This window comes from Nycticebus coucang, chromosome 12 (genome assembly GCF_027406575.1).
Source record: "Nycticebus coucang isolate mNycCou1 chromosome 12, mNycCou1.pri, whole genome shotgun sequence".
In the NCBI taxonomy this organism is placed as follows: domain Eukaryota; kingdom Metazoa; phylum Chordata; class Mammalia; order Primates; family Lorisidae; genus Nycticebus; species Nycticebus coucang.
Window position 1 is genome coordinate 98,367,509 of NC_069791.1, and position 23,270 is coordinate 98,390,778.

The window sequence follows — 23,270 nt, forward strand, 5'->3', positions numbered from 1 at the left end:
GCAATTTTGTTTTTATCATATTAGATGAGCAACATAAGTTATTTTTTAATTACATATTCTGTTTTAACTGATTATAAAAACTAAAATTATTTTTGATTCTCATGATCTTTATCACATTTTATGATCTAATAACTTTTTTTATTAAATCATAGCTTTGTACATTAATGAAATCATGGGGAGCATTGTTTTTTTTTTTTTTTGAGACACAGTCTTACTTTGTTACCCTCGGTAGAGTGCCATGGTGTCATAGCTCAGTGCAACCTCAAACTCCTGGGCTCAAGCAATTCTCTTGCCTCAGCCTTCTGCGTAGCTGGGACTATAGGTGCCCACCACAACTGGAGGCTAGTTTTAGAGATGGGGTCTTGCTCTAGCTCAGTCTGGTCTCCAACTCCTGAGTTCAGGCGATCTGTCTGCCTCAGCCTCCCAAAGTGCTGGGATTATAGGTGTGAGCCACCACATCTGGGTAATATAATCATTTTATATCCACTTAAAATCTCTGTTAAATCCAACTTAAACATCTTTTAAGAATATTCTTTGTAAAAGTATAATACCCTTCTACTTGAGGGCAATATGTTATATTTGAATCAAGTTTGGAAAATGCTAACTCTCTATGAATTTAAATTGTTCAAACTCATTAACAACTGGTACCTCCCATCTAGAGGGAAAACATAGGCCAGTCAGGAGCCTAAGTATACTCTGATTTGGGAATGGAGGTCCATGTTAATGGAAGGGATATAGTATCTGACTGCAAAGTTTCATCCTTTGGCCTGGTCATGAAGAGGCCTCAAACCTAGCTCCTAGAAATATTAGTGAGTCCACTGGAGACTCCATGTATGCAACCTATTCAGATGTGCTTGAGACCACTGGAAAACGGGCAAACATTTATGAAGCTGAGATGGAGTAGCTGCAATACTTACAAAGATTCTTTCAGTCTATCTGGGAGATCAAAACTATTTTCATAATAATACTAAGATGTTTGTCTTTTTTACTCTTGTTCTTTCATTACCACACATGGTCACATTATAGAGGTTACCTGACAAGATGACATTATTATTGTGACCACTAATGGAATGTATGCTCATGGACATTTAAAAAAATTTTCTCAATATTAAGTTCTAGTTACAGCAAAAATAACTCACATAAACAGGAGCACATTAACTTTTAGGGGTATAAAACAGAAAACATTTGAGAACTACAGAGGGGTAGAAATCAGGCAGGTTGTAGCCCTGTCTTACTTGTGCTGATACTTCCTGGTCCCCTTTCCTCATCTGCAGTAAAGGGGAGCTGGTCCTCCCATTTTTACACCTTGAACACTAAGGTCCTGTGACCCTCCAACACTGTAGTGTTGCTAGTGCCTTGGGAGTTGCCTCTGTCCCTTCAGAGTTGTAGGATCATAGAATTTTCAGGTTTATAGAAGTTAATCACCTCCCCAGGGCCTCATAGGCTGAGGAGTGGTAGAATTAGGATTTACACCAAGTCTGTCCCACCCCAAAGGTGGCGAACCTGTGCCCCAAGGCCAAGTATGGCCCTTCAGATCCCCAAGTACAGCCCCTTGACCAAATCCAAACTTCACAAAACAAATCTGTTTAATAAAAGAATTAAGAGACTTGTTCTGTAAAATTTGGATTCAGTCAAAACACTGCATTCCAGGATCCAGAAGGCCAAATATCTATTAAGTGAAGAGTCACACCATATAAGCAGGTAGGTATACATGAGGATAACCCAGCTAAGGCCTTAAGACCCATTGCCTTGCTTTGACGTTAACATTAATGAATATTTTCTTGTTTGTTTATTTCCTTGATATTATTCACAGCTCCTTTATGTGGAAAGAACTGGTTATTTCTATTGTTTCTAGGGTAGCCAAATCCTTCACATTTGGGAATCGGGCATTACTAAAATAATAAATTCCCTAATTTATTAGGTCAATTCTAAGTTTTTCTTATTTTTGAATATATAGAATAATATAGTGCTATAAAATACACTAACTTTTAGATAAATTTTGCTTCTTTCCAAAAGAAATTGCCACTTTAATGCTGTTTTTTGTTCATCCGTCATTGCAAGAAACTCATTTACCTGGTTAAAAAAAAAAATCTGACAAATATTTCTGAAGTATACATAGATAACCCATTTTGACAACAATATGAAACTTAACCTTGCTCACTAGAAATGGAATTTTATTCCCAGTAACTACAGCTCATTTTGATAGAGAAAATAAGGCAAGAAAGGCTATAAACGAAATCTCTAAAGCCCATGAGGTAGCTCAGCAAGGAAAAAGGCCCTCAATAGTGGAAACAGACTTTGGAAATAAAGTTTGATCGTATATTTCACAAGTTGGTTTTAATAATAAAAAACGAGTGCCTATCATCAAATGTATGTGCTAATCCCTAAGTATCTGCTTTTGTTCCATAGCTGTTAAAACTGGGAGAAAACTTATGCTGATTTTATACAGCTGGGAAGTAAAATGTCACCAAACAATCCTAGATGAGCCACCTCATGATTGATTAATGTCTCCAACTTGTTTTACCATCATTACTTGACTACATAAAGTAGTCACATTTATTCCTCCATTTTGGCTAAAGCCCTCAGTCATTATTCATAATAGTAATTAGCTAGGATTTTAATATAAAATAGGTAACATTTACTCACTAAAGCAATGTGTGTTTAAATCAAGATTTTTTTCCAGAACATGTTTATTTAATGAATTAATTTCTATCAAAAGTTCACCAAAATAACCTATATTGGAGAGAAGAGCATTCAATTTGGAAATATTTCCGAACATTTTTTCCTTTTTGCTATTTACCGTGCAGCCCAATGTCTCCTCAGCAACACTTCCTGTGAGACTACAGGAATTAAGGGTACCTGTGTGATCAGTAAGATCAATTAGCATGTCAAAGCTGAGAAAAACAGACTTAAATTTTGCTGAATCTTTGTTGCAAGTTGTACAAGTGTTAGATGCTTCATTTACAATGTAACCGCAGCTGGAACTGAAAAGAAACAAAAACAATGATAGGATGTGATGGCCCTAAGTGATAAATTTGATCTCTTGCAGAAGAATTATCACTTAAAACTATTAAGTCAGTATGTAGAACACTTACTGAGTGCTCAGTGCTGTGTGGGGTATAAGACCTAAGAAACAACACAGTCGTTCTCTTGTCCAGCATTTGTGATCCCATTGAACCTGGGTACACCAGTCCTCTCTCCTTCCTTCCACTCTACTAGGGTTCCTGTCCAGCCTTATTTCCTTGCTGGGGTCTTCCTTTCCTGTACCCCAGCCCAAATCCCACCCCTCCTTGGAACATGGTAGCAGTGTATGCTCAGCATTGACCTATGTTCTGTCACGGCAGGTAGTTGTTATTCTTATCTCCCTGAGGGGGCTCTGGGGGCAGAAGGATCTTGTGCCCAAAAGTGTGGTTTTGATACTGCTCACTCAATGGTCCTGTACAGGGTCTTCTGCTCATATTCAGAAAACCCTGAAAAGGACGGTCAGATTCACATTCCAAATGCTAATAATTACATAGTTACATGGTAGTTACATATTCTTCTCTCTTTACTTGGTAATTTCATGCTATTCCATATTTCTCAAGCAGGCCTTAAATTAGCAATAACTGGGGGGAGAAGGGTTGAGACAGGGTTTTACTCTGTTGCCCAGGCTAGAGTACAGTGGTGTAATCATAGCTCATTGCAACGTCAAACTCCTGGACTCAAGCAATTCTCCTGCCTCAGCCTCCCACGTAGCTGGGACTACAGAAGCACACAACAATGCCCAGCTAATTTTTCTATTTTTAGTAGAGATGGGCTCTTGCTCTTACCCAGGGTGGAGCAATTTATAACAGAAAGACTAATTCAGATTTCTCAAATAGAGGAAATTATCTGATGATAGGTTTTTCTTTTCTAGCTACAGATATTTTTTATTTTCTTGTTGACATATTCACACACTCATCCAATTATCTATCCACTTAGCATTATATACTGGCAGCATGTGATGTAATAAAAAGAATTTTGAGATATGTAAGACATAGTTGCTGGCTCAGCAATAATTTATACACCTGTTAGAGGATAAGAAAAATTAACAAATATTGTAATTTGGGGATAATTAAAATACAGATCACTTCTTTAGTAAATTTTAGATGCTTTTCCTCAGATCTCAATATTAAAGATTATGAAAAAAAATAAAGAAAAAAAATTGGGGGGCAGCGCCTGTGGCTCAGTGAGTAGGGTGCCAGCCCCACATACGGAGGGTGACAGGTTCAAACCCCGCCCCGGCCAAACTGCAACAAAAAAATAGCTGGGCGCTGTGGAGAGCACCTGTAGTTAAAGCCACTCAGGAGGCTGAGGCAAGAGAATCACCTAAACCCAAGAGCTGGAGGTTGCTATGAGCTGTGACGCCACAGCACTCTACTGAAGGTAACAGAGTGAGACTCTGTCTCTAAAAAAAAATTTTTTTTTGGAACAGAGTCTCACTCTGTTGCCCTAGGTACATACAGTGCTGTGGCATCATCTTAACTCACAGTAACTTCAGAGTCTTAGGCTCACGTGATCCTCTGGTTTCAGTCCCCTGAATACCTGGGACTGCAGGTGCCCGCCATGATACCCAGCTAGTTTTTCTATTTTTAGAAAGACAGGGTTTTCCTTTTGCTCAAGCTGGTCTCATACTTATGTGTTCAAATAATTCACCCTCTTCAGCCTTCCAGAGTGCTAGGATTAGAGGTGTGAGCCACTGCACTCAGCTGGAAAATAATTTTAATTTTTAAGATGCTTGAAAATAAAAAAATATATATATATTGCAGTTTTTGGCTGGGGCTGGGTTTGAACCTGCCACCTAAAGCTTATGGGGCCAGCACCCTATTCCTTTGAGCCACAGGGACCACCCTGAAAAATATTTTTCAAAAAATAAACATATGCTTTACACAGCCTCCACATTAGTTTTTGCCAACTTTAATACCACATCATAAAATATTTTAAGAATCCAGAGGTCAAACTCCAGGGCTCAAGTGATTCATTTGTCTCAGCCTTCCGAGTAGCTGGGACTATGGACAATCGCCACAATGCCTGGCTATTTTTAGAAGCAGGATCTCACTCTTGCTCAGGCTGGTCTGGAACCTGTGAGCTCAAACAATTCACCTGTCTTAGCCTCCCAGAGTGCTAGGATCAAAGGCATGAGCCACCGCACCCAGCTCCCAGAAGTCAGTATCTTGACTATAGTGGTAGATATACAAACCTAAAAATGTGACAAAATTATATAGAATACACACACATACATACACACGAGTGATGTATGCAAATCTGAGGAAGTCTGACTAAGACCAGTGGATTGAATGAGTATCAATATCCTGGCTGCGATGTGGCATTACTGCTTGCCAATGGTACCATTGGGAGAAACTGGGCAAAGAGTACAAGAAATTTTTCTATATTATTTCTTAAAACTGCATGTGAATCTAGAATTATTTCAATAAAATTTTCAATTAAAGGCCTGGCGCGGTGGCTCACATTTGTAATCCTAGCACTCTGGGAGGCCAAGGTAGGTGGACTGCTTGAACTCAGGAGTTGGAGACCAGCCTGAGGAAGAGCAAGACCCCATCTCTAAATAAATAGCCAAGTGTTGTAGTGGGCACCTGTAGTCCTAGCTACTTGGGAGGCTGAGGCAAGAGATCATTTGAACCAGGAGTTTGAGAGTGCTGTGAGCTATGATGCTATGGCACTCTACCAAGGGCGATAAAGTCAGACTCTTCCTCAAAGAAAAAAATTTTCAATTACAATAATATTTTAGACTTTTTTTGCCAAGAATCTACTGGGGTTTTTCTATGCAAGTTAATACTAACTTTGATCTAGAAGAGTTTAGAAGTCATAAGCATCTTGATATTGAAAAAAAATTTTTTTAAAGAAACAAGTTCTCCCTATATTGTCCAGGCTGGACTTGAACTCCTAGGCTCAAGTGACCCTCCCAGCTCAACCTCCCAAGTAGCTGGGACTATGGGAACATACCACTAAGCCTAGCTTGGGTATAACTCTTTTTAAATGCTGTCATTACATGGTTATAAGACATGGTAAGCCAAATAGTTTTTTACTAAATTGTAAGACAAGTTTGTCTTTCCAGTTAAAAGTTTCTGGCAGTATTATATCTTGTAGGATTGCAGAACTGCAGTAGATCATATCTTACTTTAAAAGGCAATTACAATCTTTGAATCTAAAAAGTTTGCCTTGGAAACTTTTCTGTATGGTTTATCTATTCATAAATTTCTCTCAAATATACAATCACTGCCAAAGAACAGCTTTAACTTTTATATAAATTAAAATTAATTTAATAATTGTTTCTTACGAAAACAAGTTTGCTAAAAGTGACTTGGCTCCTTACCATCTATTTCGAACTACTTTTGTAGGTTCATCATCAATGTTCAGTGTAGAAATGTAAGCATAAAGAATTCCATAAAAAGGATCAGCTTTTCCTTCATTCTTCAGAGCTTTTGCCTTTAATTGTTCAACTGTATAGACATCAACTATTGTATTCACTAAAAATAAAAACAAGTATCATAGTGCTATATATGTATAATAAGAACTAAAATTTATTTATTTATTTTTAATTTTACATTAATACGAAGATACAAATATTTAGGTTGCATTGTTTTCATTTCTAAGGTAAAGTTCAAGCTATAGTTGAGCCCTTTACCCAGGGGGCATGCTGAACACCCTCACACTGTGCACACTAGGTGAGATCCTGCCAATTGCCCTCCCTCTTCCCCTTTCTCTCCCCTCCCCCTTGCTTGACTATACTTGTATTTGTGTGGGCATGCAGTTGTTTATCAATTGGTTTCATATTAGTATTGAGTATATTGGATACTTCCCCCCCATTCTTGAGATGCTTTATTAAGAAGAATGTATTTCAACTCCATCCAGATAAACCCAAAAGATGTAAAGTCTCCATCTTTTCTTATGGCTGAATAGTATTCCATGGCATACATATACCACAGTTTATTAATCCATTCATGAGTTGACAGGCACTTGGGTTGCTTCCACATCTTGGCAATTGTGAATTGAGCTGAAATAAACATTCTGGTATATTAATTAATTAATTTATTTATTTTTGAGACAGTCTCACTCTGTTGCCCTGGCTACAGTGCCCTGGCATCAGCCTAGCTCACAGCAACCTTACATTTCTGGGTTTCAGCAATCCTCCTGCCTCAGCCTTCTGAGTAGGTAGAATTACAGGAGCCCACCATAATGCCCAGTTAATTTTTCTCCTTTTAGTAGAAATCTCAGGCTAATCTCAAGCTCCTGAGCTCAAGGGATCCTCCTGCCTCAGCCTCCCAGAGTGCTAGGATTAAATGCATAAACCATCAATCCTAGCCTACTAAAAGTTTAATTATCTCTAACCAGAAAAGCTATAAAGTTTAAATGAGAACATGTAGCTTAAGTAACAGGAAAGTTATCATATTTACTATTCTAAAACATTATATGAATGTACATGAAAGCAAAAAAGATAAGCCAAAATGAATGAGAAATTAGTCTTCATTAAAATGAAGAATTTCTGGTCATCAAGGCCAGGTGCAGTGCTCATGCCTGTAATCCTAGCACACTGGGAGGCAGAGGCAGGAGGATCGCTTGAGCTCAGGAATTTGAGACCAGTCTGAGCAAAAGCGAGACCCCATTTCTACTAAAAATAGAAAAATTAGCCAAGCATTGTGACAGGCACCTGTACTTTGGAGGCTGAGAACAGGATGATTGTTTGAGCCCAGGAGTTGCTATGAGGTATGATTACTACACAGCACTCTAGCCAGGCAACAGAGTGAGACTCCATCAAGAAGAAGAAGAAAGAAAAAAGAAGAAAGAAGGCGGCAGAAGGAAGAAAGAAGAAAGAAGAAGGAAGAATAAGGAAGGAAGAAGGAAGAAGAATTATTTCTGCTCATCAAATTCTGGTTATACTTAAGAAAGTAAAAAGGCAAAGCACTGAGTACGAGATGTTAGCAGTCTACAATGAGACAAAGAACTCATCCAGAAAATATGAACAATTCTTAAAAACCAATAAGAAAAAGAGAGTGACTCAATTTGTAAATAGGGAAGAGACTCTAAAAGGCACTTCACGAAAAATACATATCAAAATAGCCTCATTAATCATCAGGTAAATGAAATTATACAGGAGTAGAATTCCACTAAACACTTACTATTTAAAAGACGGACAACACAGTATGGGTAAAATATGAAGATACTGGAACTCTCTAATGTGCCTAGTGGAAATATAAACTAGTACAAACACTCTGAAGACCATATGGCAGAATTGTCTAAAGGTGAAAATGCACAGCAATCTTATTCCTAGATGCATTGCTAACAGAAAATAGACACAGGTTCCTCTAAGGCCACATTCAAAAAGAAAGCAGAAATTTTGCAATGAGAAAAATGAGAATCAATAAAATAGAGAAATAAATCTATCTATTTATTTATTCGTCTATTTATTATTGACACTATTATACGTGTCAATGAAAGAGGAATGCTGTACCAACATATGGATGAATCTCAAAATGTCATGTTGAACAAAAATAGGCACATGAGTGAGTGCACATGCTGTTATTTTATTTTACAAATTCCAAAACAGGCTAAACTTGTCTGTGGTGTTCGTGGTGTTAGACATGAGAGTCAAGTTTGCCTTTGGAGAAGTAAGGGTCCTTCCAGGTCTAGCTTTCATCATCCATGGGGAGGAGGCTATGGGGTGTGTTCATGTGGCAGGCATGCACAAAACGTCCTCTTAGACTTGGTTTAATATTCTCTCTATATATTATACTTCAAGAAAAAGTTTATTTAAGAACATTCACAAGGCTCAGCACCCCTATATAGCACAGTGGTTATAGCACCAGCCACATACACCAAAGGTAGCGGGTTTGAACCCAGCCCAGGCCAGCTAACCTACAATGACAACTGCAACAAAAAACAGCCAGGTGTTGTGGCAGGCACCTGTAGTCCCAGCTACTTGGGTGGTTTAGGCAAAAGAATCGCTTGAGCCCAAGAGTTTGAGGTTGCTGTGAGCTATGACGCCACTGCACTCTACCCAGGGTGACATAATGAGACTTTGTCTCAAAAAAAAAATAAAGAAAAAGAAAATTTACAAGACTAAAATCAGTAACCTGTTAGTCATTCTTATATTTCTTAATCTTAGAGGAAATTTAAAATTTTTTTTTATTTTTAATTATTATGGATACATAATAGTTATATATATACTTATAGGGTATGTGTGATGTTTTGATAGAGCATCATTTTTAATAAAAATAATAAATTTTAAAGAAAACATGATTATAATTTTACTCTAAAACATTTAATCAATTTCTACCTATAAGGTTTTCATGGGAACCAGTATTTAATAAAGTGACTGATTTTTGCTTCTGAGTAAATTTAATTATAGAAGTTTCCACAATAATGAAAAGGATTCTTGTGATTACTTTGATATGACCATTTATCAGGAAAAAAAAATCCCCATATAAATTACAGTTATAGGCAGTGCTCGTAGCTCAGTGGGTAGGGTGCCGGCCACATACACCAAGGCTGGTGGGTTCGAACCCAGTCCAGACTAGCTAAAAACAATGGCAACTACAACAAAATACAGCCAGGCATTGTGACGGGCACCTGTAGTCCCAACTACTTGGGGGGCTGAGGCAAGAGAATTGCTTAAGCCCAAGAGTCTGAGGTTGCTGTAAGCTGTGATGCCATAGCACTCTACCCAGGGCGACAGCTTGAGACTTTGTCTCAAAAAAAAAAATTTTTTTTTTTTACAGTTATAGGCACTGTTGTTCCTATTTGTATTTCAGTGTTGCACAGTTGATCAGAGACTGAAATGCACTCCAGCAAATTTGCTTCACAGCTCACTGAACACTTCTATGCTCCCTGAAGTTTCTTGAAATGGCATTATCTACAAAATGTTTCCACGGTAACATTGATGGCTTTATTTTAGCATTAATAAATAATGCAACTCCAAGCTTAACCCTTCTTATAGGTAAAAGATGATAAATTTTGATATAGTAATATCTTTTTCTATCAGTGACTGCTATCAATAGAAAATGTATTAAATATCCTCTACAAAAGCAATAGCAATTTTTTTTTTTTTTTTTTTGCACTTTTTGTCCGGGACAGGGTTTGAACCTGCCACCTCTAGTATATGGGGCCAGCGCCCTACTCCTTTGAGCCTCAGACACTGTCAAATAGCAAAGTTTTCTTTTATACAACTTAAGGTGGCTTGCAGAGTAAGTTATTTCATGCTAAATTCAACTGTTACTGTCTGGAGGAGATTTAAGCATCATCTAGGACAATGAAATATTTCATGTCCTAGGACTAGGTTACACAACATGCCTTCAGGGAGTGAACTAAGTCTTCCCTCTGCGTCTCATCCTCCCGCATGTCTGACATAAGCCACAGATGGCAACAAACAAAATCCTTTTAAAAGAACAGCTTCAACCTGGACGTCATGGATTTGGGATACATAAACATATTTTATGCAAACTTTTATGTGTTAGTCAATACTTTTCTGGGGGGACAGACAGGGTCATTAACTCTCATCAGATGAGTAAAAGGTATATAAGGCTCCTCAAATTTTAAACTAGCTCTTGAAAAGTGTAAATATAGTAGTTATAAAATAAGAATATGGTATCTTACATCAAACAAAAGTTTACGGGCCAGATTTTGGCCTCTTAAAAAATCAAATAATATTTAAAGGGATACTTACAATTTATGGAATCTTTTAAATAACTGTCAATTGCATCATCTAGAACATTTATGTCTTTATTTTCTCTTATAAAATGCAGTAAGATATTAGCTTCTGGTGTATCTTAAATTGAAAATTCACAAAAAGTAAAAAGAAAATTGATTATATTTTAAATCACTGTGAATGATTCAAGATTATTTTTCATAGTCAAAAGCGAAGACATACAAGAATATAATCAAATAAAATATTTCTCAGCCATTAACAATACAATATAGAACTCTATTAACATGAAGAGGCATATACCAGATATTGTTAGTAAAAAGAGCAACTCTCACAAAACTATGTGGTTCAGTACCCTTTTAATTAAAAAATCTATACTGTGTATGTACATAACATACAGAAGAACCTCCATAGCTCATCACCTCCCTACATTGACCACCTTCTTAAGCTGACATAATTTTCATAGACCAGACATGCACCACATGTACCTATCAGTACAGTATGCCCACTTACATGTTAAACACCTCCGTATGTTGACCAGTTTGCCATAGTCCCTGGGGTGGTCAACTTACAGAGGTTCTACTGTATCTAAAAATGTAAAATTATCTGGAAAAATATATATGAAAATAATTCTGCTTTTATGTATTTTCTGAATTTCATATGTATTTCCTTTCTAATCAGAAAAAATAGGGTGGTGCCTGTGGCTCAAAGGGATAGGTCGCTGGCCCCTTATGCTGGAGGTGGTGGGTTCAAACCCAGCTCTGGCCAAAAACTTAAAAAAAAAAAAAGGAAAAAATATATATATACTTTTTGATACATGGTCTTGCTCTGTCACCCAAGCTGGAGTGCAGTGACACAATCATAAATCACTGAAACTTCTAATTCCTAAGCTCAAGTGATTGTCTTGCCTCAGCCTCCTCCAAATCAGCACCACCATGCCCAGCTTATTTTTTTAAAAAATATTTTTCTAGAGACAGAGTCTCACTATTTTGTTTAGGCTGGATTTGAACTCTTAGCCTCAAGCAATACTCCCACTTTGGCCTCCCAAAGTGCTGGTATTACAGGTGTGGATCACTGCACTCAGCCCAGAAAATATATTTTTTAAAAGGTTTTTTAGCTTCCTCCCCACCTCCAGTTGTTGGTAGGACCTGTCACCCACCACTAGCATCATGCCCCCTGAAAAGGGAGGTGATAGAACTAAACTACCTCCTATCACTGGAAGATTTGGACTTCACTGAAATTGGCATGGGGTATTGTTGAATTGCCAAATGTTTGGAAATCTACCTTCTTCAATATATTAACCAATAGTCACGCTTCAGCAGAAAATTTCCCATTCTGCACTGTTGATCCTAATGAGAGCAAAGTATCTGTGCCCAATGGCAGGTTTGACTTTCTTGCCTGTACCACAAACAGTAAGTTAAATTCCTGCCTTTCTAAATGTAGTAGACATTGCTGGCCTTGTGAAAGGAGCTCACAATGAGCAGGGCCTGGAAAATGCTTTTTTAATCTTGTATTGGTGCCTTTTTAAATCTTGTATTAGATGGGATCTTTCATCTAACATGTGCATATGAAGATGAATACTGACACTGAAGGAAGTGTAGATCCTATTCAAGACATAGAAATAATACATGAAGAGCTTCAGCTTAAAGATGAGGAAATTATTGGGCACATTATAGATAAACTAGAAAAGATGGCTATGACAGGAGGAGATAAAAAAACTAAAACCCCAGGCGGTACCTGTGGCTCAGTCAGTAGGGTGCCGGCCCCATATGCTGAGGGTGGCGGGTTCAAACCCGGCCCCGGCTGAACTGCAACCAAAAAATAGCTGGGTGTTGTGGCGGGCACCTGTAGTCCTAGCTACTTGGGAGGCTGGGGCAAGAGAATTGCTTAAGCCCAGGAGTTGGAGGTTGCTGTGAGCTGTGTGATGCCATGGCACTCTACCGAGGGCCATAAAGTAAGACTCTGTCTCTACAAAAAAAAAAAACTAAAACCCCAATATCATATAACATGCAAAGTCAAATCCTGGGTTATAGATCAAAAAAAAAAAACTGTTCACTTTGGTCATGACTGAAATTACAAAGAGACTGAAGTACTAAATAAACACTCATTTTTTTACTTCAAAACTAATGATCTACTTGATTAATCTTTCTGAAGAAGACTACATTAGAAAGAAAAATGGTGACAAGGATTAAAGAGTAGTTGAACAAGTATGACCCAGGTGCCTTGGTCATTCCTTTTAGTAGGGCCCTGGAACTAAGAGTTGAGGTGCTGAGGAAGACACAGGTGTATCTAGAAGCAAACATGACACAAAGTGCTTTGCCAAAGGTCACTAAGGCTGGGTTTGCAGCACTCCAATTAGAATACTTTTTCACCCAGATTAAGTATGTGCATGGACCACCAGGAAAGGGATGAAGCCTCCTCAAGCTATAAGAAAGATGCACAAAGATTTTGAAAAGGGATTCATTATGGTTGAAGTAATGAAACATGAAGATTTTAAAGAGAAAAGTTCTGAAAATGCAATCCAGATTCCTAAACAGTGAAGATAACAAGGCACACGTTATATTGTTGAAGATGAAAATAATCTTCTTCAAATTTAATACGCCTCAACAACAAAAGAAGAAATTATCTTAGTTATTGCTCAGAAAAATATGCAACTTCCAAAAGGCATATAATTTTTTAAAATTTAAATTTCTGAAATCTGAAGGGAAAAATGAAGTTGGAGAAACAGGAATCTTCCACAAATTGTTTTTTTTTTTTTTTTTTAATTTGGCCGGGGCTGGGTTTGAACCCACCACCTCCGGCATATGGGACTGGCGCCCTACCCGCTGAGCCACAGGTGCCGCCCCAAATTGTTTTTGTTTTAAAATTAAAATACCAGGTACCTCTAATGAAATGCAAGTTCACTAAACGTGAACAGCTTTGCTTTTTACATTATTAACACCCTACTCTAAACTGGGGAAGTTTTCCAGGAACCATGTTACTCTCATTCTTCATTAATCTCCATCATATATGCCAAGCCTGACATGTTTGACAGTGAGAACAATGTGGCTCACTCCTTTTTGAATCTATAGATAATGTATGTTTTACAGTACTCCAGATGTCTATACTCAATAAAACATTTTCCATAACAAAACGTTACTTTAAAGCCTTGTTCCTCAAATTAGGATACAAGTATACTCAGGAATGCTGTGCCAGAAAGCAAGAATGTGATTTTGAATAAGAGCGTTCATGTGATTCTGGTGCCCTTAAAGTTCTGAATTGCATTTTCAGAACTTTCCTCTTTAAAATCTTCGTATTTCATTACTTCAGCCACAATGAATCCCTTTTCAAAATCTTTGTGCAACCAAGCTCCCAACCTCCAATACATGATTGTCTTGAAATGACCCACCCTACCTGGATATTGCATAAATGTCCTTCCATGCTTGGATTCCCCTAACTCCCCTGGGCAGATTTAGGCATTTCTTTCTCCTTGCTCCCAATACACAGTACGTCTTATCACTGTTGTTCTTTCTCAGAACTACACTATAAACTCATCATGGACAAGAGTTTTGCCTTTTCATCTTTGTATTTCCAGTATCTAGGATAGTGAGTTTCCTTCCATCCTTCTGATCATCTACTTGTCTCCTGCCTTGTTTCAGAAAGGATTTATCTCAATACTTCACAGACAAAAGGCATTCAAAAATATTTATAAATTAATAAGTGAATGAATGCACATTTTGGGAATACTGGTAGAGTTGCTGCACATCAGAAGGGAGTCGGTACTAGGGCGGGGCCACAGAAGCCCTTTGTTACAAAGGGTGGGGCACAGGTATAGCTGCACAAGTCCCTGACGACAACAGGATCATCCTGGATGTCCCTTTTGGAATACTTTCACTGCAGAGAAAGTATAAAGGAAATTTTTTTTTTTTTGAGACAGAGTCTCAGTACGTTGCCCTCTGTAGAGTACCGTGGCATCACAGCTCCCAGCAACCTTCAACTCTTGGGCTTAAGTGATTCTCTTGCCTCACCCTCCCAATTAGCTGGGACTACAGGTGCCTGCCACAACACCCAGCTATTTTTTGTTGCAGTTGCCATTGTCCTTTAACTGTCCCAGGCTGGGTTCGAACCCGCCACCCTTGGGGTATGTGGCTGGCACCCTCACCACTGTGCTACGGTTGTTGCACCTAAAAAGGAAGTCTTGACATGCTGGCTAGAGTGAACACTTAAGCCATTTACAGAATTTTAATTTCTAGGCAGGTATATGCCAGGAAATTAGAAATAAGGATGATTTAAGCAAGCACACAAATTTATGCACCCTTACAAGCACTCTCCCTCAAATTTGTCTCCTTGACAAAATCATTTCAAGAGATCTATTAATTATCTACTGTACAACATGGTTACTACAGTCACTATAGGTGACTATATTGTATTCTTAGAAAATGCTAAGAGAGAAGATTGTAAGTGTTCTCACCATAAAAAAGTTGTTACGTATTATGAAGTAGTGAATGTTAATTAGCTTGATTTAGCCATTCTGCAATGTCATACATTTCAGAACAAGTTGCGCACAATAAATATAGATAATTGTTGATGAGAAAATTGATTGATAATAATTTTTTAAAAATATATCTCCGTGAGAAAAAAGGCACTTATCCTAATGATGATGGCATTGCTCAAAATATTGACAGTTTCACTTTGAACCTGTCCTTAGAGCCAAATGTATAACATCCTGTCTTATTAATTTAGTTTTGAGCCAGACAGTGGCTCACACATGTAGTCCTAGCATTTTGGGATCCTGGTGCTTTCTTTCCCTTAATTCCCTTCACTTATCAAATCTCTGTTCAAATGACACACTCCCATGCAGCCTGCCTGACCACCCTGTGTAAAATCACACACACTGTGGCTTTCTGGATCCTTCTGACTCTGCTCACTCTTCCTCCTCAAATATTTTATAATTCACGGGCACATTATCTTTATTACTTGTTATCTGTTTCTCCTCTGCTGGAATGTGAGCTCTATGATGGTGAAGATACTTGTCTTGTCATTGGACCCTAGAACAGCACATAGCACACAGTACACAGCATGTGCTCAGTAAACACAAGTTCAGTGAAGAATAAATATGTGCATGTCACACAACACCACATTCATGTGATAGATATGCAAGACTCAGCGTACTTATATAAAAACAGTTTCAATAGCCTGCATCATATCTCACAGTAATTCTACCTTTTAAAAATCCTGATAAAGATTAGCCAGGTGTCGGGCCACATACCAGTAATACTCTGAGGCTGAGGCAGGGAGATCACTCGAGCCCAGGAATTTGAGGTTACAATGAGCTGTGATGATGCCACTATAGCCCAGGAGACAGAGTGAGACTTTGTCTCAAAAAAAAAAAAGAAAAAAAAAATCCTGGTGATGGCTTGATCAAAAACATAAAATTGCTTTATAATTCTCCCTCACTATTAGATGCTTCGTATAGACCAATATAGTGAGTTTATATTTAAAATGATACACTGTTATATTATTTATATCTTCTTGAGATTGTAAAGAATTATTCTGTTTCTTGTAATTCTGCACACATTGGCAGTACTGGGCTGATCATTGTGTCTGCACCACGGCAGCACTCTGAGAATGCTCATAGGTAGTAACCCTTGACCTCCCAGGCTCACTCCCCTGATCTCTGCTGCAGTAAACTAACGCCTTTAAAAACAACTCCAGAGGATCTTCTAGACATTAATTTGAAGTTACAAGCTAATAATACTATATATACATATTTATAGTATTGTGTGAGTGTGTGTATACAGAGGTGAAAAACATGTATACACATTTTTAGAACAGGAAAAAACCATACTAACATTGTAATAACAATAACATTTATCATCATGTATATTGTATCTTGTATCTCTTGTAGCTGCAGAAGGCAAACATGACTTGAATATTACAATGACAATACAGTTTTTCCCTTTCTTAACATACGTATACTTTTTTTGGCACCCTCTGTATATGTATGTTATCAACATCTTAGCAGTAAGTTTTTTGCATGTAGTAAAACTGAATTTATTTTTTAAGTAGTCAGTAATTTAGGTTATCTAAGCAACAACATTGATCTCCCAAAAGCTTTCACCACGGACTTGACCACTACATGTTATATACATGTAACAAAATTTCACATATTCCCCATAAATTCCTACAAATAAAAAGATAAGTAGGCCAGCTTTGGTGGCTCACAACTATAATCCTAGCACTTTGGAAGTCCAAGGTGGGAGGATTGTTTTGAGGCCAGCAAATCAAGATTAGCCTGAGCAACATAGTGATACCCCCACCTTTACAAAAAATTTTAAAAAGCTAGCCGGTTGTGGTAGTGCATGCCTGTAGTCCCAGCTACTTAAGAGGCTGAGGCAGGAGGATCATCTGAGCCCAGGACTTTGAGGTTGCTGTGAGCTGTGATTGCACTGTGCACACTAGCCTTGGCAACAGTGCAAGAACCTGTTTCAAAAAAGTCAAATCAGGCAGCGCCCATAGCTCAGTGGGTAGTGCACCAGCCATATACACCAAGGCTGGCAGGTTCAAACCCAGCCCGGGCCATCTAAAAACAACGATGACAACTGTAATAACAACAACAATAGCAACAAAAAAAGTAGCCAGGCGTGTGGTGGGCACCAATAGTCCCAGCTACTTGGGAGGCTGAGGCAAGAGAATCACTTGGGCCCAAGAGTTTGAGGTTGCTGTGAGCTGTGACACCATATTATTCTACCCAGGGTGACAGCTTGAGACTGTCTCAAAAAAAAAAAGTGAAATCGAATCAGTAAAAAATTCAAAAGCGATCACAATGGATGATACCTTAAAACTTCGTCTGTTGGGTGGTGCCTGTGTCTCAGTGGGTAGGGCGCCGGCCCCATATACCAAGGGTGACAAGTTCGAACCCAGTCTAGACAAACTGCAACAAAAAAATAGCCTAGCGTTGTGGTGGGTGCCTGTAGTCCCAGCTACTTGGGAGGCTGAGACAAGAGAATCGCTTAAGCCCAGGAGTTGGAGGTTGCTGTGAGCTGCGATGACATGGCAATAAAGTGAGACTCCATCTCTAAAAAGAAAAAAAAACCTTTGTCTGTTTTTCACAATCCTTTGGTAAAGATGCGAATGAGATATAGATCTCATTTTAAGTTAAAAAAAAAAGGCATATAAAGCAATTTTCACTTTTAATTCAAATTAAATCCAAGCTGCATCCTCATTCCTAAATAAACCTCACAGATAACAGAATACGTTCATGGTCATTTCCGAAGGGATGAAAAGTTTCAGAAAGCTTTTTACCTGGATTAGTTGTAATAATGGTTTTTGAGATTACAGTTGCTGTCATGCAGTTCCGAAATTTGTCAAAACTTATTCTTACATCTGAGGCAAATATTACTGTTTGGGGAAAAAGCCATTGTAAAATATTACAAAAAATTACAAAAATGATGAAATATTCCATATAAACATTGAATTATGATACCTGTTGCTTGTGGCATCCAGTTCTGTGCAAGTAGAATGGATTCATTATCCCAACTGCATTTGTTTAAAAAATGATACAAATTGAATACATTAGAAAAAACTGGTAGTGACATGATATTTACAAAAAATAAAAAGCCCAATGGCTGAGGTTAGGGTCCTCCTTAAGGAGCACCTCCTGGTTCTTAAGGGCATTTACTTCTTGTCCATATCACAGAGCATTTAACACTTAAGTGACTGGTCCTTCAACACACACTCAGTCTCACTATGCTTTGCTCTTCCAACTCTTTTCCCAGCTCTTGGTCACTCAGGCTAGTTAGAACCAACTCTAAAGACTTTAAAGCCAAACTTTTATGCCATGATGGTAGGATCCATACAATGAATAAATTACTCAGGGGACCTGATGGGTTGAAGGCACTTTTCACATTTGCTTCCTTTGGTACCTAGGCATCAGAAGTCTAGAGAAAGCCCTGTTATCCTGCAGTACTTCAAGATGCATGCCCCATCTTGCCCTTACGCACCCATTGCCACCACATCCTGTGACCTGCCCTGATCAGAGTAAAACCAAATAAGCAAAAAGGGAAGTCTGGCTTGTTATCAATGGTACCTAATAAAACACCACGTTATAGGGCGGTGCCTGTGGCTCAGTTGGTAAGGTGCAGGCCCCCTATACTGAGGGTGGCGGGTTCAAACCCGGCCCCGGCTGAACTGCAACCAAAAAATAGCTGGGCGTTGTGGCGGGCGCCTGTAGTCTCAGCTACTCAGGAGGCTGAGGCAAGAGAATCGCTTAAGCCCAGGAGTTGGAGGTTGCTGTGAACTATGTGATGCCATGGCACTCTACCAAGGGCCATAAAGTGAGACTCTGTCTCTACCAAAAAAAAAAAAAAAACACACAAAAAAAACATACCATGTTATAGAACAAAATTCAACAATAAAATTCTATGCCATCTAAAGATCATATTTTAAGGTGATATCCCTAACAACTCAAATTCAAGAGTGAAATTTATTTCTTAAGATTTCATTCATTTCCTATCATTACTCCTCTCTTTCTTTTTGTTTAGCAGGCCCATGCCGGGTTCAAACCCACCAGCCCTGGTGCACAGGGTGGCGCTCTAATCACTGAGCTACAGGCACCCAGCCATTACTCCTCTCTTAATGTGAAACCCATCCTATTTTAAAATAAGATGAAAATGCTGTGTCTCAGTGATTAGAGCAGGGATTTCACAGTTTGGAACAGACATGGGAGGTTACCATATCATTGAAAAAGAAGACTCTGTTTCATCGTAGAGTTTAACTTCACACCTCTGGCCTTTCCTTCGGTCTGAAGTTGTAAAGTGCTTTAGCTCCCCAACCTTAGAATTGGGAAGAAATAATTATTCTTCATTTATAGTTGTAGAGGTATTTAGGTATTTGTTGATAGAAATACACAAATGTTACCTTTTAAACATCAAATTAGAAATATTACAATAGCAAGACCTATTAACATATATTTGATTAAAGTGTCTTCTATCTCTAAACTGGTGTATTTCGCTGAAATTGTAAGGTAGACACGCTTTGAAGAGAGAGGGGGACATATGGGCCTAAGGATGAGACTGAGTCTTTCCAACATGCCAGAATAAATGCTCCATGACAGGTCCCTTGGTGGTATCTGTGTGGACTCCTTGAGGGTAGAAAGTATAATTTCAATATCTGTGTATATCCCCATGGCTTAGCCTGGAGTCTGGCATGGAGCTCGTGTGACTAAATGAACTCAGTCCCTCTAGGTCTTAGTGTCCCCAGTCTCTTTATTAAATAGCAAATATGTACCATCTCCTTTGCCTTCTCCACAGAGCTTAGACAATGAGACCACGTGAGAGGGCCAATTCTGTCTGTTGTGGGGCAAGAGAATCACAGAAGTAGAGGTAACCCAGCTCACAGTGTCTGGAGACAGCAGGTGTCTCTGTTGGCTACACAGCAGTGGCCCCAGTACAGTCATTGGCTGCCCCCACACCAGTGGCACCACTGTGTCTGCTGGCAGAATTAAGCTCCAGGGGAAGAACCAGAAAAAAGATTTAAAAGAGCCAAGAGAATAGGATCTGGAAAGGAAAGTCAATGAAAAGAAAAGCCAGAGGATAAGAGACCAGCCTTGACACCTGGGGGTAGGAGTGGTGGTGGTGAAGGAATATTGTATTAAAAGAAGTTTTAAAACAAAAAAAAGTGGAGGCGAGAAAGAAAAGAGAACAGGTTAAATAAAAGTGTGAAGAAAAGGAAATATAAGAGGGCTGTAAGCAATAGAGGAGACAAAAGGCATGAAAAGAAGTGATGAGTGCCAGACTCACTGGGAAGTGGGGAGTAGGAAAAGTGGCGGGACTTTGCTTATATACGTTCTTACTGAATTTTAGACAATTCTTACATTATAAATGTATTGGCGTTATACAGAAACTACATACAATTGAGCACTTAACTGAACAACTGAATAGGACTGGACCTAAATTGTCTAGAAAATGAGTTCTATTTTTCAAGATTGTCATACATAGTGTTAATTCCTCTACCCCACGTTATATTTCACACTCCCCACGTGGCAAGTGCTGTGCTAGGCCAGGCCTAGGGTGATAAACAAAACAGATACTGCAGCCAGGGCCTGCCACCTGAGTCAACATTCTTTAAATCGGCATTTAATAATACCAAAAAGCAATGAGATTTACTTACAGTGTTAGCTACAAGAAGTGTGTGAATATATTTCCCTTTTTTTTTCAGTCTATTGACTATTCTTCCCAGTACTGAGAAATTACTCTTGCCTATTTAATTTTCCTCATGAACTTCTATGCAACTTTACTGCTGAGGTCTACCTCTATATCTTTGTCCAGTGACTCCAGACTGCCAGACTACAGCCCTTGCTACAGTAGCTGACGCTAACACTGATGCATGGGAAGGTATCTCCCTCCCTGTAGCCCCATGGAGTGCTGGCCAGCATGGTACCATGCTTTATATTAGACTGCAGAGTCCCTATGGCAGTACGGTGGGTATTTTCTCTCTCTTCCCTGTCTCTGGGCAGCTCTGAGCACACAGGCACAGAATGGATTCCTTGACTTAGTCATCTATACTCCTTCAAGAAACATCATGAAGATCCTCAAGCCAGTAAGCTTATCCTTTCCATTGGCATCTTTGTTTTTAAGTATGAAAACTTCTCAAATACTTAGCACATCATTTATGCAGAGAGTGGTACTCTGCATTTAGCATTCAAATATGATTTTGTTTTGCTACTCATTTCCAGATAAAATGATACTTTTCTTTAATGAGAACTCTTACTGTTTTCTTAATTCAACTCACTATTAAGATACAGAGGAAAAATTACCTCAGTAGATCATGATGACCACTACAACTCGAACACAAAATTAAATGACAAAGACTCCTCCACCCCACATAACACTTGGCATTGTTGGGGATTTTAACTTACCGACCTGACAGCTGCAAGCACGTTAATAATCTTTCCATCAAGACTCTGTCCATTTGCAACAATGTCACCCAGTGAATAATAATCACAAGACTCTTTAACTGGTACATGTATCAAAGAAAGTAACTTGGTGTCCACTTCACAACTGGAACAAACTTTTACCGTTGAGTGATTCTCACTAAGCAATAGTTTACAGTTGCTAAATTGCAAAAACACAGCAAAAGATTGGTATCAAAGAATATTGGCATAGAAAAATACTTACACGTTCACAGCTAAATTACTTTTTTATTAAAATTCAGACTAATATTAAGAAATTTATACTTTTTACTCTTACAAACACTGAATTATGTGGCAAAATATATTTTTTTTAAATGTACTTTCATTAAGAAAGTTTGGGGGGTTTTTGGAAAAAGGAAGAGCAGAGAGAGGGAAGGAGGGAGGGGGTGGGGCCTTGATGTTGCCACACCTTTGGGGGGCAAGACATGATTGCAAGAGGGACTTTGCCTAACAAATGTAATCAGTGTAATCTGGTTTATTGTACCCTCAATGAATCCCCAACAATAAAAAAAAAAAAAATGGGGCGGTGCCTGTGGCTCAGCAGGTAGGGCGTGGGCCCCATATGCCAAGGGTGGCGGGTTCAAACCCAGCCCCGGCCAAACTGCAACAAAAAAATAGCCGGGCGTTGTGGCGGGCGCCTGTAGTCCCAGCTGCTCGGGAGGCTGAGGCAGGAGAATCACCTAAGCCCAAGGATTTGGAGGTTGCTGTGAGCTGTGTGACGCCACGGCACTCTACCTAGGGCAATAAGGTGAGACTCTGTCTCTACAAAAAAAAAAAAAAAGAGGCAAAAAACACAATAAGATACTACATACATGTAGGAATGGTAATAGTGCAAAATAAAATTGCAAGTACCAAGTACTACTGAGGATTTTGAGGAAGGAGAACTAGGAACACAATGCTATACTAATCTGGGAAAACAGATTCTTATGAACATATACTTATTATATTGATTTGTATATCCCAGTCTTCAGTATCTGCCCAAGCAAATTAAAAGCTGTCTTTTTAAATAAAAAAAGAAAAAAAAAGTTTGGGGTTTTTTGTTTGTTTGTTTGTTTGAGACAAGGTCTCACTCTGTTATCAGGTTAGAGTATAGTGGGATCATTACTGCTCACAGCTCACAGCAACTCCTGGCTCAAGCAATTCTCCTGCCTCACTCTCTTGAGTAGCTGGGACTACAGGTGCACACCACCATATCCAGGTAGTAGAAATTTTTTGTAGAGACGGCATTTCTATATTGCCCAGGCTAGTCCTGAACTCCTGGCCTCAAGAGATCCTCTGGCCTCAGCCTCCCAATTACAGGTGTGAGCCACTGCACTCAGCCAAAGAAAATGTTTTGAGGAACAATTCATGCCTGAGCTCCAAGCATATTACTTTCTTTACTTTGCCCAAGATTCTGAGCTTGTTTTCTTCTCTATAAAATAGGGGCATAAAAGCACTCTAAAACTGTAGGGGGCTATACTAAATATAAACCCAAGGATTTGTTATTTCTCTCTTATGACCCTGGCTGCTCTGGCTCATGCCTTAGATCAAGGATTGTGTTTTCTTACCTCTGTGGGTGCTCTCTGCGGTGCAGAATGAGGTGCTCTTCTCTTTGCAACCCTGCCCAGCCTTCCTGGTGGCCTTCTAATCCAGCTCCCCACC

General features: G+C 38.8%; 2 protein-coding genes and 1 pseudogene across 2 annotated transcripts in view; 2 read left to right on the forward strand and 1 right to left on the reverse strand.

Moving 5' to 3' along the window:
- Nucleotides 1–23,270, forward strand: part of EME2 (essential meiotic structure-specific endonuclease subunit 2) — a 204,925-nt gene that overhangs the window by 70,440 nt on the left and 111,215 nt on the right. The window lies entirely within an intron of this gene.
- Nucleotides 1–23,270, reverse strand: part of MEIOB (meiosis specific with OB-fold) — a 43,904-nt gene that overhangs the window by 1,544 nt on the left and 19,090 nt on the right. Inside the window, exons 6-12 of the mRNA XM_053557882.1 lie at nucleotides 21,576–21,771; nucleotides 19,391–19,491; nucleotides 18,144–18,196; nucleotides 17,963–18,058; nucleotides 10,700–10,801; nucleotides 6,353–6,506; nucleotides 2,801–2,984 (exon numbers count right to left, since the gene is read on the reverse strand). Of these exons, the coding sequence (XP_053413857.1) occupies nucleotides 2,801–2,984; nucleotides 6,353–6,506; nucleotides 10,700–10,801; nucleotides 17,963–18,058; nucleotides 18,144–18,196; nucleotides 19,391–19,491; nucleotides 21,576–21,771 (886 nt within the window). The remainder of the gene's footprint in view (nucleotides 1–2,800; nucleotides 2,985–6,352; nucleotides 6,507–10,699; nucleotides 10,802–17,962; nucleotides 18,059–18,143; nucleotides 18,197–19,390; nucleotides 19,492–21,575; nucleotides 21,772–23,270) is intronic.
- Nucleotides 11,848–13,309, forward strand: LOC128561080 (obg-like ATPase 1; annotated as a pseudogene).